We start from the raw sequence: 14,233 nt of genomic DNA on the forward strand, positions 1-14,233 counted from the left end.
TGTGTGTTCAGAGATGTTCTTCTGCACACCACTTTTGTAATGTGTGGTTATTTGTGTTACTGTCACCTTCCTGTCAGCTTCGACCAGTCTGGTCATTCTCCTTGGACCCCTAATGAACACAGCGTTTCTGTCTGCAGAACTGGATGTTTTTTGTTGTTCACACCATTCTCTGCAAAATCTAGAGACTGTTGTGTGTGAAAATCCCAGGCAATCAGCAGTTTCTGAGATACTCAAACCACCCTGTCTGGCATCAACAATCATTCCACGGTCAAAGTCATTGAGATCACGTTTTGTTCCTCATTCTGATTGTTGATGTGAACTTGAACTGAAGCTCCTGACCCGTATCTGCATGATTCTATGCATTGCCCTGCTGCCACACAATTGGCTGATTTGATAATTGCATGAATAAATAGGTGTACAGATAATTTAGTGATCAATTAAAATAGATTTCAATGTAACCGGTAGTGCGAGTAGACCCATGATACAGTAAATGTTCCAATGTCAGTCTTGGGTAAGCCATGATGGAACTTACATGGTGTATTTTCTGTCTGTGGGTAAGAGGCTGCCATTCCTCTTGCGAGGACAAAAGCATTGTATTTTCAAAAATGTTGTGCTGTATGTCTATATGTTAATATATGTCAAATGTTTCAGGTGTTGGAGGGATTTAAAAAAATGTCCTGCCTTTTAGATGAGTTACGTCATGCGGCGGAAATGTGGGGGGATTTCCGTATACAGTTCAACGTAGAGTGCAAAACACAGTTAGCCCAGGAGTTTTGACTTGTGTTGGCTTTCTGAGAAGTTCGAAGCTATGAAAGGAATTACTGTGCTTCTTTTTCTGTTACAGGCTACAGCTGTAAAGACAGGTAAAACTTCTCGTTATTTATGTACTTGATGCAAATGCTCACATGCTACCTATAACCATTTATTCATGAAAATTGAAATCGAAAGTAAAGCACTAACTTAGTTGAAAGGAAACCACACACTTGACAGCTGTGGATGTTTATGAGGTTAAGTAGCATTCATTTCCATAGGAATGGGTTTACTTAGCGAATTTAACTTTTACCCTACTTGCTTTCATGCAAATGTCTAATATAAAAAAACAACAACGAATAGCCTAATACTGTAAAACCAAAGCCAGTTCATACAAAGGAGGTATAACGGTAGTCAAAGGTATTAATTTTAATTTGTAACATAATGTAATCGACATATTTGTGCTGAATCGCCTTCCCGAGCAATGCATGTACCGACAGGCTAAGTTGATCTGATTTCAGCTGATAACCTGCTTGATATGAAAGTTGTTGTCAAGCTTCTTCAAAATGCTAGTAAAAAAAAGATCCCATGGTCGTGCTGTAGTGCAATTCAAAAATGATTTTGAAGCACATCATATCTCGGCGGTGATCGGTGATATTTTGTTGAAAATAACACATTCAAATGGAACATGAACAAGAGGGTTTCTCAAATCATATGTCTAGGCAGTCCACCTTACCTAAACATAGGTATGGTAACTATGAGTATCCATTTCTAATGCGAAAAATGTCCTATTATTTGTCAATTACCCAGGAAGGTGACAGTGATATATTTTCACTGTCCTGTACCAGTCCCCAAGAAGGTTAAGACGGAAAGCACCTGGACATGTTCTGGTACTGGACAGGACCATTGTGTGGATCTTCTGGCTCCAGTGTGCACAAACTCAGAAGGAGGTGCCTGGGCAGTCGAAACCATTTTTATACGGTCTCTGGTCATTACCGACTCGTGAGCCTCAACAAAGAAATTGGCTCAGTCTTTGAAGATGCGCTCTCTCCTAGTACCTACGCCATTCACCAAATCTTCTATTAAAGCAATGAATGTAAATGCAATGTAAAGAGAGTTCAGCCGTAGCAATGGAGGTCTAAGCTATGATTTGTACACCCGATTAACTCCAATTAAGCACTAATTAATCAGAATTACCCAAATGAAACAGCACCAATTTCAATGTTGAATCCAGTTGTGGTTTTTATATGACATGAATAATTGTAATATTCAATTGGCTTATTAAAATAATTTTCATTCATTCACTTTCCTAACCCGCTTATCCTGAACAGGGTCGCAGGGGGCTGTAGCCTATCCCAGCATACATTGGGCGAAAGGCAGGAATACACCCTGGACAGGTCGCCAGTCCATCGCAGGGCACACACACCATTCACTCATACACTCATACCTATGGGCAATTTAGACTCTCCAATCAGCCTAACCTGCATGTCTTTGGACTGTGGGAGGAAACCGGAGTACCCAGAGGAAACCCATGCAGACACGGGGAGAACATGCAAACTGCGCAAGGAGAGGTCCTGGCTGACAGGGATTCGAACCCAGGACCTCCTTGCCCTTGCCATGAGGCGGCAGTGCTACCCACTGCACCATCCGTGCCGCCCTAAAATATGAATATGAATGAGTTTAGTGTTAATGTGTCTAATTTTATCCAGTAAGAAATTATGGCCAGTTTGCCACTGTAGTGACAAAGCAGTTTTATTTGTCATATTTATTTCTACTGTACCAAACAATTCACCCCAACTGGTTACCTGTTAGACCCAGTCTGGACCCTGGCTTGGACTTGAAAGTTTATGAATGAAGCCTTGAAGCGAGAGATTAATCTTTCCCTTTCATTCTTAGTGTGTATTTTCTTTTGGAGTTTATTTTTATGTAGTCCTTTATATTATCTGTTACGTGGAAATAAAATGTAAGATTACTTTATTCACTGACATAGACACACACACACAGACAGTTGTCCTTGCAAAGTTTGATTGCAGACCTAAGGATTTAGTGCTGTATGTGCAGTACATGTTTCCAGTTGTATAGAAAGTCCTTAGAATATAATGCAATACATATTTCTGGTCATTAAACAAATATTATCCTGCCTTCACAACACTACTAATGATTGTTGATGTTCCCCACAGGGTCACACTCTCTCTGGGCATTTGCAACATTTATATATGGACAGACCCAATTCCCAGAATTCAGTGTAGTGGTTATGTTGGATGATATTCAGGTGCTATTCTATGAACACAACATGAAGACAGTGATCTTTCGAAGCCAACCAAGCTCAAAAAATGTTCCAGATATTATCCTTGAAGGTGCAAAGATTGTGATGGAAGACATTTATAATTACATGAGAAGTCCAGCACACCGTGTAAACCTCCTCTCCAATCATGCTGCAGGTGAGCTGAGTGCCACACTACCAGATGTTTGACATGTACATGTTGGTCTTTTGAATGTGGATGTGGCCTGTACTGCCACATGATACTTCATTAAAGTATTATACAGAAGGGCAATGGTTTCTCCACAGCATGGTGGCTAGTCATACGGGTACATTTCCATCACCCAGAGACTGGGTGACCCTCTAATCTGAATTAATTGTGGGAAACGACAAAGAAATCTGGGATTTAAAAAACCACAGCTCAAAAATGATAGATGAAGCCCATATGCAGGTTGACCCATAAAGCCAGTTATAGCACCTGCAGTAAAAAGGACGATAGCAGGGCTGAATAAATCCAGTAAATGTAGGGTAAAGGCTGGTTTATACTGAAATCGCAGAATGTTGATGAATGTTCCAATGTTGCCCAACATTGCAATTGTCATTGTGTAATTAAGAATATATTTTATTTCTGAAGTATGAACTGGTTGCAGTGACGGTGTCCTGATGAAATATAAACCAGCATTAATTGGTACATTCACAGAAATTAGTTCCAATCACAGCTAGTAGTCAGAGGGCTTTAAGAATGCTTCTTTATGAATGAATGTTCTAAGTTTTGGCATTGGACATTTTCAATAGATGTTGCACATTCAACAAAGTCTGATATATAACTGTATTCTTTAGGCCACACATGAAATTGATGAGGGTACTAAACTACAAATATTCACATTGCATTTTAATGAAATCATATCAAGAAAGTAAATAGGTTGATGTTTGACTCTTGCTTTTTTGCCTCTTTTATTCTCTTTGTTTTGAAGGAGTTCATGTTCATCAGGGGATGGGTAGATGTGTGCTGGACAATGACGAGCCCAGCATGGTCATGGTTTGGAAAGCTTATGATGGAGTTGAAGTGACACATTACGACATGCATGCTTACACAGTCAACCCTCTATGGCCACAGCTTATGTGGACCACAAAGAAAGAAGAATCATATCGAATGGTTTATACAAATGTTTATCAACCTATTTGTATCAAAACACTGAAGTACTATCTGGAGAAAGAGAAGAACATTGTGTTTAGAAAAGGTGAAGTAACTTTCCACAAATGCCTAACTAAAGTACTAACTAAACTATAATGTTCTTTATACCCTGTCTTTATAGTGTACAGTTTAGAATTGCTGGACTGTTACATAACCTGTGGCAATAATGACAGACATACAGTGGGGTGCAAACTAAATAAATAGGAATCCAAAGTAGAAGTTATAAATAAGTGCTTACGCCCTAACATTTTTCATTGTTAAGAAACAATACCAGAGCATATAAAATTATTTTTTAGTATGGCTATTTAAAAATGTATTTGGTCCTTCAAAAATCCAAGGCACACTTGACCTTGCCACACAGCACACTGTTTGAAAAACCACTGCCTGAAAATATGTATAGCTCTAAAAGGGCTGTAATTCCTACACACACCTGATATGGATTTAAATACCTTCAGAGCCAAAACGACTAAAATTGTGTCACTGTCCCAATACATTTACATTTAATCACATTTGGCATTTAATATGTTTTAAATAATTTTGTTATCATGGTTTATGATGTAGTCCCCATCATCTACATGGAGAGTATCCTGGATCCAACCTTTTTGTGTAAATGTAAAAATATTTTCTGACTGCCTTTTCTGGATAGCAGTGGCTTCGTACATCCACTGAGCACTGGTCCTTTTGCTCTCAAAACAGCCTCAATTCTTTGTGGAATGGATTCCAAAAAAATAAATTTGATTCTGTTCCATGAAATGATTGCCTCGCACAATTTCTGCAGATTTGTCTTCTGTTCTATCACATCCCAGGATGCCAGGATATCAGCAGTTACAGAAATACTCAAACCAGCCCATCTGGCACCAACAATCATGTCACGGTTGAAGTCACTGATCACATTTTTTCCCCCATTCTGGTTGATGTGAACATTAACTGAAGCTCCTGACCTGCATCTACATGATTTTATGCATTGCACTGCTGCCACTCGATTGGCTGATTACATAATCACATGAATAAGCAGGCATATAGGTGTTCCTAATAAAGTGCTTAGTGAGTGTATGTTGCAGTACTGTGGGTGGTACGCTGTGCAGTTGTTACGTTTATGTAACAGTCCTTTTCTAACAAAATGGTGTACATTTTAATCCCATGTGAGGAACCTCTGCTTCCCTGCATTGCTGTATAACTGCCCTTTCTCTGGCTAATGCACTGCTGTTTGCCCCTCCAGAGCGCCCCAGAGTCCGGCTGATCCACAAGCCATGCACTGACACTGGAGAAATGAAGGTGAGCTGTCTGGCCACGGGCTTCTACCCCCGACACATCAACCTGACCATGCTGAGAGACGGGCATCCCATCCCAGATGAGGAGCTGATTCTGGGGGAGGTGTTACCCAATGGAGACGGGACCTACCAGACAAGGAGGACCCTGAGTATCCATTCAGAGGAACTGAGAGAGAGACATCATTACACCTGCTCTGTCACACATCTTACACTGGACAACAAGCTGGACATAAACTGGGGTAATTCAGATAATTATATGCACTGCAACACATTATTGTGGAACCATTGGGATAGAGTGGAAGAATATTTTGCCCAATTTCTTTTTGTTAAGACAATGACAAGCTCATTGTCTTATGTTTATGTTTATGTTTGTTTCCATGAACATAAACCAGAGGTAGTTTGAATTTATTTACTGATTATGACACTATAGTGCACTAACACTACTACTACCATTTTACAGAACCAGAGGAAGGCTCAGATGTTGCAGTCATCAGTTCTCTGGTTGTAGTGCTGGTTCTGGTTCTAGTCTTTGCCGTCCCTGCATTTGTCATCTGTAAGAGGAGATGCAAAGGTAAGAGGCAATATTTATGGGGATGCCTTGAATGGGGAAAGGGTGAAACATTTTGTCTTTTTGCAGTCACTTTGTAGTTTCCTAGACCTCCCTGAGAATTGACTCTGCATCATAGCTGCTTGCTGAAGGTAAGTGAAAAAGTATTGCACTTATCTTCAGCACTGTTCACAGTAGAGTGTGCTCTTCTGCCCCTTTAGAAGATGTATCACTGATAGTAGAGTCAGAAGACACAGCTTCACGCTCCTCTATCTTCACGACACAAATGCAGGCTATTATCTGTGCATAAACATATAGGCTGCATATACAGAGAGAGTGAGAGACGGCCGTCCAGCCAAATGGAGGAACCGGGCAAGAAGGACTTTCATCAGGGAGGTTACCAAGAACCCAGCGGCAACTCTTCGCAAGTCCTCTGCTGAGATGGGAGAACCTGCTGGAAGGACAACCAGCACTCCAAGCCTTTATGATAGAGAGACATCTATTCTGTCATCTCCTGTGCCATATTCCTGGGGTGTTCTTTCTGGTGTGATGAGGTTAAAGGTGAGAATCGTCTTAAGAGCTGCACTTGAAGTCATGTGGGAGGAGCTTCACGTGTGGGCAAACCTAACTGTAGGCAGACCCCTTCTGACAAACCATTCCAGTCCAAGTCCAAGTGAAGGCTTTGCACTGTGGTGAGTTGCAAAACTGTCAAAAGATAATATATTATCTCAATATTTTATTAGATAAGGTTCTTTCAGATTAAGGTTGAAAATATTTACTGGAGTAAACATGTGAAAGTGTGTTGTGGTGTTTCTTATGGGCTTGTTTTATCCTCAACATTCCTGACTCTTAGTAGTTATATTTGAGTATTGCTACACTCCTCTAATCTGTGCCTACTGTAGGTCTTCAAGAGGCAGAGCTGGAGAAGGAGCCTAATTTATTGATTGGAGTACATCGGGATAACCTATAATCAAGTGTGTGTGCGAACGAATGATTCAGAGTTGAGGCTGGTCAAGAAACAGCTGTGCAGCCAATTGTCCAATTACTTTTGTTCCCCTAAAATGTGGGAAATATGAATAAAAGAGCTGTAATTCTTACATGACCTGATATGGATTGAAATACCTGACTGTTTTAAATGTTAATTATTTTTCTCAATGCCTTTTCTGGATTTCAGTTTCTGAATGCCTTTTCTGGATTTTAAAATGGCCATTTTCTTTCATTTTGTGTTTTAACTGTACTGATCCTTAAACTGTTTCAGGCTGATGCATGGTTTGCTGATGTGAATAACTCCGATTTATCCAAAATAATCATGAAAACGCATGAAAAATCATGAGCTCGTCTTGTTATGCTCACAATTTGAACCATCATTCCAAAAAACATCCCAAGAACTATGGCGAGTTTCTGCCACGTCTTTTGAAAATTGTGTGTGTTATTCAGAGGTACTCCATGGTACTGGGGCTTGTGAAAATGGACTCCAGTCTCCTTCATCAGCCTGGCTCATTTTTGGCATTTGCACATTTGCTATCCTAGATGGAGATATGCATTTGCCTGCGGCCCAAAAGTTATTGTTTGTCAATCTTCAGTTTCCCCAGGCATTATGCTTTAATCTCCAGATCTCTAAAACAGGGTTTCAAACACAAATTTGGGGGGGAAGCAGTGTTTTTTTTGCGGTTTCCTTTCTATTAGCAGGTTTAGGTTTTGGAATCAAGGTATGGGCAATCTATGTCTAGAAGTAATCACAAGTGCTGCAACACGCCGAAAACAGGAGACATTTTCAGCCCTCCAGGACTGAAGCCTGCCACCACCTTACTAAAGTCTAAATAAACATTTTTCTTTCTTTGATTGATGTCTCTCTTTAGATTGAGTGATAGCCCGTTACCATGCAGGGTGGCAAGGTCTGATGAACAATTTAAGGTCCTAATTGGTTCTATAGGTGGTGACCTGTTCCAACTTTATTAAATTGAACAGCACTGCAGCCAGGCCAGTAGGCAAACCGCTGTATTGTATTCAAGTACTTAACTCAAGTTTCTGTTGAGCCAGACATTTGTGTCAGTGAACAGAAATGGCAGATTTTACAGACTTGCCTGCGCTGGTGCAGGTCTGGTTTGGAGCGAGAGGATCTGTTGACGGACCTTGCTGTGGCCTGTGGTGTGTGGATTGTCCAATGAAGAGACAGCAGGACATGCTTCACGCACATGCACATGCACGTGCGCACACATACACACCCACACACCCCCCCACTCTCATGATGTTCTCTGCCCTCCTGGGGGAAACTGTTTGTTTCAGTACTGCTGCAGAGCCATCACTCCATGCAGGGAGAGGAGGCTAAAATCCAGAAATGCATATTTTGTACAGTGGACTCCAAAATGAATGATGGACAAGAAATATATGCAAACAAACACACTGTGAGCACTTTATTAGGTATTAATTAGACTTCTGCTGCTGTATTAGGCTTCTGCTGCAGCTGATGTAGCCTATCCTCTTATAGGTTTGACGTGTTGTGTGTTCAGAGATGCTCTTCTGCATACCACTGTTGTAATGTGTGGTTATTTGTGTTACTGTCACCTTCCTGTCAGCTTCGACCAGTCTGGTCATTCTCCTCGGACCCCTAATTAACACATTTCTAATTAACGCGTTTCTGTCTGCAGAACTGGATGTTTTTTGTTGTTCACACCATTCTCTGCAAAATCTAGAGACTGTTGTGTGTGAAAATCCCAGGCAATCAGCAGTTTCTGAGATACTCAAACCTGGCTGGCACCAACAATCATTCCACGGCCAAAGTCATTTAGATCACATTTTGTTCCCCATTCTGATTGTTGATGTGAACTTGAACTGAAGCTCCTGGCCCGTATCTGCATGATTCTATGCATTGCACTGCTGCCACACAATTGGCTGATTAGATAATCGTATTAATAAGTAGGACTACAGGTAATATAGTGTTCAATGAGAGTAGGTTTCAATGTAACCAGTAGTGCTACAGTAAACACAGTAAATGTCAGTCTTGGGTAAGCCATGATGCAATTTAAATGGTGTATTTTCTGTCTGTGGTTAAGAGGCTGCCATTCCTCTTGCTAGGACAAAAACATTTTATTTTCAAAAATGTTGTATTGTATGTCTATATGTTAATATATGTCAAATGTTTCAGGTGGTGGAGGGGTTTAAAACAAATTGAAGAAGGCGTGTTGTTCTCGGATCGCCAGATCCCTTCGGGCAGCCGAAGTTGATACAGAAGTGTGCACCACGCACATGCACCACATCATGCAATATCAGGCTGAAATTTGGGTGGATTTCCCTGTTCAGTTGTTCAACGCAGGTTGGAGTTTTGACTTGTGTTGGCAAGTTTGCAGCTATGAAAGGAATTACTGCGCTTGGTGACATGGCTCAGGCAGTGAGAGCAGTCGTCTGGCCGTCGGAGGGTTGCCGGTTCGATCCCCGTGTCGAAGTGTCCCTGAGCAAGACACCTAACCCCCAAATGCTCCTGACGAGCTGGTCGGGGCCCTGCATGGCAGCCAATCGCTGTCGGTGTGTGAGTGTGTGTATGTATGAATGGGTGAATGGAGAAGCATCAATTGTACAGTGCTTTGGATAAAGGCGCTATATAAATGCCTGTAGGAGGGAGGCAAAGTGTGACTGCCATCTGTGAGGAGCCTGTGAGCTGGGGGTTCAGCCATTTGTGAGGTGGGGGTTCTGGTGTGTGTCAAAAGGGACAAAGGACAATGCTGTTTGTAGTACCTTTTGACGAGTTCCAGACCAGTGACGCCAAGAAGATAAGGGATAGATATATGGTGGGTGGATGAGCGGTTCCCATTGTAGTAATAACAGGAATTAGATGTAAAATGGATACACAGGAGGGAGGTTTCATGATAACTGCACCATAACAAAACATTAGGATAATCTGTTTGGTATGGATGTGATCCAGTAAAATCAAGGAATCAGATGAGATACATTTCATACCAAATGGATTTTAATAAACCATAGTTTCAATAACTCAAGAGAAAACCTACACGTCCTCTCTTGATGATCATCTAATTTTCCCTACGCAACAACCCCCAATGGTGGGGGTCTAAATTCCAGATTTGACAACTCCACCAGGCTAATTTATGGTACTGCCGCCTGGATCAAACACATGATTTGGCATAAAAGCCAGGGAGACGAGCCTATCAGGGAAGATCGTATTCGACTTCCCACACAACATGTCTTGTGTATGTATGTATGTATGTATGTGTAGCAGTGGAAGATCGCACTCGATTTCCCACACTGTGCATACTTTGTATATGTGTGTAGCGAAAGCAGGCTGGGTAAGATTTCACTCTATTCTATTTATCTTTAATTTGTCTATTGACTGTAATTGACTGTGTAATTCTACGCTAACTGCCTACCCGTCTGCAAATAAATTATTTTGTTTGTAACTTGCGTGATCTCCATGACTCTAATTCATCTTGTACCTTTTCAGCCTAAATTACAACTGAATATTGAGGGGGACAATGGGGACCAAGGACTGACCGATCGGCAGTCCCTTGGTACAGGTGATAGTTCTAAGCTGTGAGGCCAGCAAGTTTCTGCCAACTTAAAGGGTTGGTTAGGCACGGCTCTTGTGATTTGACGCGAAGGGAACCACTGGGCGTTACGGCGCTGGTTCCTGTCAAATTATCTCTAAGGAGCCCAGTTAATGCTGCGCCGACCTGGGCTCGCAACTATCATGACTGTGTTGCATGTATTCTGTTGACTGGACCCTCAGCCTCTGAGTTCTACACCGAACTGAGATATTCAGCAATAATGTTAATCGCGAGAACATATATTGAGTAATGGTGGCGCAGGTACGAGTCGACTGTAATCACTCCCGAGGTTTGCGTAAATTTCAAACCCAAATTTCTAAATTATATATCTTACATGGAGTCAGATAAACGAGTGGAACGAGAGTAACCACTAAGCTTTCAATACGGCCCCGTTTACGAACGGAGAATATTAGGAATTTTACTGATCTGTTTCAGGCCAGTTGTAAGCGGGATATGGGGCAGGTCAATCCATATCCGACCCGTGGCAACAGACCCAGTATATTCCTAAACATAATTGTGCTCTGTTCGTGTGCGGAGGATGATAATTAAAATCTTTCATTCAACAGCCAGGAAAGAACACGTCGTCCCTTCACCTCCAGCTATTCCCTCATAGGTCTAGCTGTGCAGGTTCTACATGCCTGCCATTTTTCTGTTTCAGGCTACAGCTGTTAACACAAGTAAAACTTTTAGTTATTCATGTACTTGATGCAAATGCTCACGTGTCACCTATAGCCATTTTTTCATGAAAAGTAAAGTGAAAAGTAAGGCACTAACTTAGTTGAAAGAAAACCACGCACTTGACAGCTGTGGATGTTTGTGAGGTTAAGTAGCATGCATTCCTATAGGGATGGGTTTACTTAGAAAATTAAACAATTACCCTACTGTCAGGACCACAGAATCCCTCCCCCTATTTCGACGCAGACTCAAAACACACCTTTTCAAACTCTACCTTAGTGATTTCCCCTGCCCCTCCTTTCTGATATCCCTACCCTTGTCTAACCCCCCCCCCTCAAAAAAAAAAAAAAAAAAAAAGCATTCCATGTGTATTTTCCTAGTTCTGGATGTGATGCTTTGACTTGTGGTAGAACCTATGCACTTGTCTATGTCACTTTGGATTAAAAGCGTCTGCCAAATGACAAAAATGTAAATGTAAAATGTACTTTTCATGCAAACACCAGCTTTTGTATTAAAAAACAATGAATAGCTGAATTCCACTAGTAACTTTCTAACTCTTTCTACTGTCTTTTTGCAGTCACTTTGTAGTTTCCTAGACCTCCCTGAGAATTGACTCTGCATCATGGCTGCTTGCTAAAGGTAAGTGAAAAAGTATTGCACTTATCTTCAGCACTGTTTACAGTAGAGTATGCTCTTCTGCCCCTTTAGAAGATATATCACTGATAGTTTGTCCTCTCAGTTTCAGAGTCAGAAGACACAGCTTCACGCTCCTCTATCTTCATGCCACAAGTGCAGGCTATTATCTGTACATCAACATATAGGCAACAGCACCTCTTTTTCTATTTCACCTGTCAAGTTAATTATTCTTTGTATATAATGTAAATGCTGTATATATATTTGAATATATAATCATATAAATTATAGGAAGGATGTGAGAGTGAGAGTGTGGGTGTGAGAGTGAGAGTGAAAAAGAGTAGGAAGGAGAGTCGGCTGTCCAGCCAAATGGAGTAACCAGGCAAGAAGGGTCTTCGCCAGGGAGATGACCATGAACCCAACGGCCACTCTTACAGAGCTAGAGGTGGGAGAACCTGCCGGAAGAATTACCATCTTGGCAGCACTCCAGGCCTTTATGATATTGTAGAATGGCATATGAAGGCATATGAAAGACCACTTGTAGTTTGCAAAATGGCTGAGGTTTGAGAGCATGAGGAAAAATATTATCTGGTGTGATGAGACAAAATTAGAAATCCCTGGGCAGAACTCCAAGCACTATATCTGCACTATACAGCACGATATAGGGCGGCCTGTAGCGTAGTGGTTAAGGTAAATGACTGGGACCCACAAGGTCGGTGGTTCAATCCCCGGTGTAGCCACAATAACATCCGCGCAGCCGTTGGGCCCTTGAGCAAGGCCATTAACCCTGCATTGCTCCAGGGGAGGATTGTCTCCTGTTTAGTCGAATCAACTGTACATCACTCTGGATAAGAGCAACTGCCAAAAGCCATTATTGAAATGTAATCTGGTGAACACCAGGTACTGCTCATCACTTGGATAATAGCATCAAAGGGGCTTCTACAAAGTACTGAATTAAGGGTCTGAATACTTATATAAATGAGAGATTTCAGTTTTTGACTTTTGACATTTAGACATTTGCTAACATTTCTTAAATGTTTTCACTTCGTCATTATGGCTTATTGAGTGTAGATTGATGATTAAATGTACAACACAACAAAGTGTGCAAGAAGTGAAGGAGTCTGAATACTTTTGTCCTCTGTATGTTCACTTTCTGATAATTAGTAAATCAAGTCACATTTATTTATAAAGCACATTTAAAATGACTATTGTTCTAATTAGGTCTATATATATGTAACAAACAAATAAACAAACATATACCCGACTGCAAAAAAATACACTACAATAATAATTGATAAAGATACAACAAAAAACAAATACTGTTCTCATGTGGAATTAAAAGTAAGGGATTTGAAGGTGTTGGTGCAGTTTGTTCTACAGTCTCGGTGTGGCCACAGCAAAAGCCCTGTCATCATTTTGCTTTAGCCAAACAGAGAAGAGCAGTTGAATGGAAGACCGCTGACTCACTGTGGTCATTAAAAATGGTAATGGTGAATGGTCTGCATTTATGCATATTACACTTTTATCCAAAACACTGTGCAATTCATGCTTCTCATTCACCCATTCAAACACACTCACGCACCAATGAAAATTGGCTTCCATGCAAGGCACCAACCAGCTCGTCAGGAGGTGTCAGGAGACACTTGCTCAGGGACACTTTGAAAACCTCCAACTGCCAGACGACTGCTCTTACCTCCTGAGCCCCAGTGACACTCCCCATGACAAGATCCCATGACACTCTTCCCAAAGAGTAGGGGGTTCAACGGTGTCCTGGCTAAATTCCAAACCTGGCTCTTTCAACCTGCCACCTAATCATTCCCTCAATCAATTTTCAAAAACATTGTTCTTTCCTTCTCTAACTCAGCTTGTGTGTGGTGATTGCTCTGGCACAAAATAGCAGCTGTGCATCACCCAAGTGGACGCTACACATTGATGTGGTTGAGGCGAGTTTCCCCCAAATCAATGTAAAGTGTTGGAGTGTCTAGAACAAACAAACAATTCACATGTGGTTAAAGTGCTGATTCTCAGCTTTTATTCACAATGTAGAAATTCCAGCACTCTTTATACTTAGTTTTATACCTAGAGGTTGTCAACAAGAGGGCCAGAGTGGGGACCAATGAAAGTCAAGGAAGCCGTTATGAGGCTGAGAACTACAAAAAAAAAACAGACATTAAACCTTAGGCTTATCGAAATCAGCCATTTGGAGCATCAATTAGAAGCTCTGGTCAGCTCAGTAATCAAAATGGCCTGAAGGATGACCATTGATGTCTGAAGAATTCTCACCATAATGAAGAAAAACTCCCCAACCACCTGTCCGACATATCACAAACACTCTTCTTGAGGCCG

At 41.3% G+C, this 14,233-nt stretch overlaps 1 protein-coding gene and 1 pseudogene across 1 annotated transcript; one reads left to right on the forward strand and one right to left on the reverse strand.

The window, feature by feature from the left end:
• The window catches only part of LOC133139505 (signal peptide, CUB and EGF-like domain-containing protein 3), a 370,116-nt pseudogene that overhangs the window by 172,315 nt on the left and 183,568 nt on the right, over positions 1-14,233 (reverse strand).
• On the forward strand, positions 3,321-7,533 carry LOC133138558 (H-2 class I histocompatibility antigen, alpha chain-like). Its single transcript, XM_061257423.1, has 5 exons — positions 3,321-3,339; positions 3,985-4,251; positions 5,425-5,715; positions 5,937-6,047; positions 6,342-7,533. Exons 1-5 carry the CDS (start codon positions 3,321-3,323, stop codon positions 6,461-6,463), a joined length of 810 nt encoding a protein of 269 aa, XP_061113407.1. The 3' UTR covers positions 6,464-7,533.

This window comes from Conger conger, chromosome 10 (assembly GCF_963514075.1).
Source record: "Conger conger chromosome 10, fConCon1.1, whole genome shotgun sequence".
Classification (NCBI taxonomy): Eukaryota; Metazoa; Chordata; class Actinopteri; order Anguilliformes; family Congridae; genus Conger; species Conger conger.